This window comes from Triticum urartu, chromosome 4A (genome assembly GCF_056163025.1).
Source record: "Triticum urartu cultivar PI428250 chromosome 4A, HENAU_Tu73, whole genome shotgun sequence".
In the NCBI taxonomy this organism is placed as follows: Eukaryota; Viridiplantae; Streptophyta; class Magnoliopsida; order Poales; family Poaceae; genus Triticum; species Triticum urartu.
In genome coordinates, this window is record NC_141876.1 from 27073486 (window position 1) to 27078680 (window position 5195).

General features: G+C 53.0%; 1 protein-coding gene across 1 annotated transcript; it reads left to right on the forward strand.

The window, feature by feature from the left end:
* The first annotated feature begins 2683 nt into the window (after positions 1-2683).
* Positions 2684-4792, forward strand: LOC147974580 (uncharacterized). Its single transcript, XM_087520084.1, has 3 exons — positions 2684-2860; positions 3300-3602; positions 4274-4792. Exons 1-3 carry the CDS (start codon positions 2684-2686, stop codon positions 4790-4792), a joined length of 999 nt encoding a protein of 332 aa, XP_087376210.1.
* The last annotated feature ends 403 nt before the right edge of the window (positions 4793-5195 follow it).

Here is a 5195-nt window from a genome sequence, read left to right on the forward strand (position 1 = left end):
TAAACTGAATATTCCACATATGTAGCCCCCAAGTGCCGGGTTGTCATGCTTGCAGCAACCTGAGACTTGTAATTGCCTTAAGCTCGTAAAAAACTTCCACCAACATAGCCCCCAAGGGACGGGTCATTATGCAATAATGAGCAGGGACTTTGTAGATATGATCATGTAGACTTGAACAGCAACGTGTAGCCCCCAAGGTCCGGCTTAGTAAGATAATACTGAGCTGGGACTTTATATATACTTCATTGAAAATAACATCATATGATGTAGCCTCCATCGTGGGGCTTGAACCCACGACCACAAGGTTAAGAGCTTTGTATTCTACCAACTGAGCAATGAACCCTTCAATATAATGGATTAAGGTTTGTGTACCTTGAATTTTTGACAGGCGCAATTGGTAACCCCCAAGGGCCGGCTTATTACAATGTGATGAGTCGGGTCTTCAATAAGGCAAGTAAAAATGACTTTGCATTAGCCCCCAAGTGCCATGGTGCATGCTGGCAGTGACATGGGACTTTGCATATTTGATGTAATCTCAACTTGAATAATGTAGCCCCCAAGTGTTGGGTTGTAAGCCTGCAGAGACTCGGGACTATTCCTTCCATTGTAGAATAAATCATATCCATTGATAAAATAATAGCCATTGCGCTTAAAGCGACTTTGAAAACCTCAATCATAATACTGGTTATTGATAACCATAATAAAAATCCAGCCATGTTGGCTATTCAAGATTTGAATAATATAATCCGTCGTGTGTGTTGACCCGTAGGCATGCAATATCATGATTTTGATTGCTCAAGGCAAAAATATCCCGGCAACTTATAGTCTGCTATCAGGGCGGGTTATTTACCCAATATGCTCAATTATGAGTCATATAGTTAAGGCTACATGGCCTGAATTGTCTCAAGCCATATGTTAATATGGCATAAATATATGAATCCCAAAAAATGCTCAGGAAAAGATAACGAATCAAAATCGAGAAAACGAGGCTTTCATAGGCCGGCAAGCCTAAAGCTCCAAGGCTTTCATGGGCCGCCAAGCCACTGAGTTAACCTTTTACACTTTGTGAATCCGGCCTCACATGACCGCTGGTTTAACGTTGACAAGTTCAGGGTCTATGTAGATTGACTGTCAAGAGTTCGGGTTGTCATTCCAGGATTACCCGGGCGGAGTGGCAGATTCTACAAAGCAGGATAACCCGGAATGTTTTGGTGAATACACCTGGTGTTCCAACCAGTTCACAAGGGTAGTAACACTATGTTCTCTTTGGTGAATACACCTATGTTTGAACAGGAAGCCCCCAAGTGCTTTGTAAGCATGGCGTATAAGCCGGACCAAGAGGGATATTCACAGCTATGCTCAATGAGCAAGAAGCCCCCAAGTGGTTTGTGGCATTTTAGCCGAATCAAGAGGGATATTCACAGCTACGCTCAATGAGCAGGAAGCCCCCAAGTGATTTGTAAGTGTGGCGTATTAGCCGGATCAAGAGGGATATTCACAACTATGCTCAATGAGTAGGGAGCCCCCAAGTGATTTGTAAGTGTGGCGCATTAGCCGGATCAAGAGGGATATTCACAGCTTTGCTCAATGAGCAGGAAGCCCATAAGTGACCATCATAAGATAAGCCCATAAGACAGGATGCCCATGTTTGAACCGCACATCATGTCAGCAAGTTCTCTTTGGCAACCTTTAATTTTTCTGAGAACTCGAACTTGCGAGAGATGGATTCTTTTGAGCCGGAATTGTAAAACGGATATTGAGAGCTTCATAGCTTTATGAGAGGCAGATTTCCCTTGAACCAGATTTTAAACCAAAATCTTCATTTTGAGCCAGAAATTTTTCTGACGGCCTTTAAATTTCATCAATATGGCAGCAGCCTCCGGGACCGGGTTAACTTCCCCTTCAACGTTCCGGGGTTCTCGAATTCACGGAGACAGGCCAATTCCGCCGAGTCATGTCATTGTAGCCCCTGAGTTTTAAGACTACTCGAGGAGTTGGCTTGAGACTCTCCATACTTCACCGTGATATGAACCGGCATATAGTTGAACAGCAGATTGCTGAAATATGTTGAATCCCAACGGGTTATAAAAGACCATGTCCACTGATCCATCCGATGTATGCAAGTTCCATAGTTTAATGGCCGCCTTTGCCATTATGAATTCTGCATAAGAATTTGCACAAACGAGAGTAATTGTTCTCATAGAAAATAAAAATGCATTAATAGAAACTTAACAGGATGGATTTCACCTGACATGTTTGACCGAAAATTATCAGCCGTAGGGTTGCAGCAATGATGACAAAGGTGGCAGCTAAAAGCACAGCACTGGGCGGCTCAGAAGTGATCCTCCGGGTCATGTTGACCCCTTTTTTTTTAAATCCGACCCCTTTCTTCAGGCAGCAGCCAGCAGGAGAACATGCAACAGCGCAGCAGCTTAGGGAGAAAACCAAGTGGGGGCAACTGGGGTAGCAGTTCTGAGGCGAGGTGAGGCAGAGTCGGCTGGTGACTCGAGTTGGGGTGGCTCTGAAGCGAGGTGAGGGCCAGTCGACCGTGGGCTCACGAGGGGCAGTCTGCGGCTCAAGCGGCGCTCGACACGAGGAAACCCGGAGGAGCGGGGCGGCTCTCCAGCAGCAGCTCGACGCAGGGAAACCCGGAGGTGCGGGGCGGCTCTCCAGCAGCGGCTCGATGCAGGGCGACTTGGTGCGGCTCGGCGCCAACTCCGGCAGTGAGGCGGAGGAGGCCATGGAGGCATCTCTGGCAGGTGGAAGTGAGCGGCGGCTCAGCAGCAGATTGCCCTGCGTAGGCCAGGGCAGCTCAATGCTGCTGGTGGTTCAAGACGTCCCGACAAGGCGGTTCAGTGTGGTATGGATCGGCGAGGCGAGGCGAGGGGGCAGAGCCGGCACTGGCGGAACCGTGCGAGTGCGGGCCTGACGAGACGCAGCAACACGGGCGCGTAGCAGGTGCGTACAGAAGTTGTGGACGTCGAAGCGTATGGAGCCGGGGCGGCTCAGAGGCGTACCAATGATGATTTGGAGTGGAGCGCAGTAAGAGCATCAACAACAGACGCCTCAAACGACGCGCGCGCGTGGTAAGCCCAGCTTTTAGTGCGTGGCGGGGTGGTTTGCCGCGCTCCGCTTTGCCGCGTGCTTCTCCACACTTCCTCTTCCTCTCTTCCTCTCCCTCTCTGCCACGCGCCGCTCCAGCACCCCGCCACCGACATGCCGCCATGCTGCCGCGCCGCTGAGGAGCGTTCGGCTACCGCGGCATCCGCCTGCACCCCAACGGCTGCTACACCGCGGAGATACGCTCTGGCGAACTCCGGCTCGGCCTCGGCACGTACGAGACGGCGCGCGAGGCTGCCCGCGCGTACGACGCGGCGGCGTGGCGCCTAGGCCGGCCGCGCGGCCAGATGAACTTTCAAGATGTGTACACGCTCCAGCAAGCGCTCAACCTCGCCCCTCTGCCTCGTCTGAACATGGCGGAAGACCGTGCGGAGCACGCCAAGCGGCAACGCCGCCTCCTCGTCGCCCAGGAGGACGAGCGGGTCATGGCGGAGTGGCGCCAGCGCCACCCGGAGGACGCCGCCTATGAGCAGGCCTACTGGGCAAGGCGCCGCGAGGAGGACACGCGAAGGCCCGCAAGACGCGGTTGGAAAGGCGTCAGCGGAAGGCGTTGGCGAATGCGCAGTCCGACATCGTTGCAGCAGGTGGGCAGTCGTTCTTCGCGCCGAACGATGATCGGTGGCTGGACATCTGGCGAGACACCTCGGACGACACCGCCGAGGATGATAATGGTGATGATGATAGCGACTTAGAGTAGTTTCTATCTAGTTGCGTCGTAGTTTATCTATGCTTTCGAACTATCTATCTAGTTGCACCGATGTAAAACACCTTTGTATCGTTTTTTATTTATGCAATCTATCTAGTTTTTATTTTATCTATGCGTTTGAAAATTAAAAAAATGTTGTGTGTGCGCTGCATTTTTTGCGTGCTGCATTTTAGCACGGCTGCTGGAGCGAGCGCAGCGCGCCGCGCCAAACCAGGCGATGGGCGCGCGCTAAAGCTGTTTTTTGCGCGCGCCGCGTTGGGCGCCTGTTGGAGATACTCTAACAGCCGCGCTAAACTAGCGCCGCGCCGCAAATTAGGCCGTTTTAGCGCGCGTGCAACGCGGCGGGTCGATCTAGCGGGCATGCAAAAACGGCGCGCGTGCTATAACGGGTTGGGCGCGCGGTTGAAAACACTTACCCGCGCGGCGTATTTCGGGCACCAGCTATAGCGTGCGGCACACTCGAGCGCTCGCGCCGCACTCTCTCCTCTCCTCGTCCTACGCGGCGCGGCGCCGCCCTGCCACCCACCCATGGACGCGCACACCGGCGCCCCGCTCACCCCGCTGTACAGCCGTGACCCCCCCGCCGCCGCCGCAGCCGCAGCCGCCGGAAACCCTAGCGCGGGAAGCGCTGGCGTCGCCACCACCGGAGCTCCGCCGAGCGTCGGCCTCTTGCGCAGCCTCTTCTTGCCGCCGTGGATGACCACGGCGCCGGGTGGCGTCGCGCCAGCGCCGTCCCGTGCCGCCGCCGCTCCGTCGAAGAAGGTCCCCAATGCGGCGCGGACGAAGAAGGGAAAAATATCCGCGAAGAAAAACAAGGCAGCGGACGGCTCCGACACCACGAAGGCGAGGGGAAAGAAGTTTGCAGGGCGTTCGACGACCGCGACGGCTACCGAAGCACCGGCGAGCTCCCTCGTTGAGCCAGCCGCCGACGCGCACCACGTGTTCGACGAAATGCCCCCAAGGTGAAAAATTTCCAACTTTTCTTTTCTTCTTATTTTTTCAATGCATCATCATCACATATAGATAGCTTATTTGAATTGTTTAATAAACTTTGTAGTCTCAACGATGATGCATACATGTCCACTATGGGTGTTGGGTCCAACAATTCGCATTGGTCTCAAACCAATGACATCCATTTCGAAGACCATGAGTTTGAGGTGGACGAGGAGGGTGAGGGAATTGTCGAGGCGCCGAAAGGAAGAGCGGGCAATTACTCAACCAACGATGACAAGTCACTATGCCATACTTATTTGCAACTGTCGAGGGATCCATCCATTGGAGGTGATCAAAGTAGAGACGTGTATTGGGGGCGAATGAAAGAACACTTTGATGCTCACAACTTGAGCGTGATGAGGAGAGGGAGGAAGAT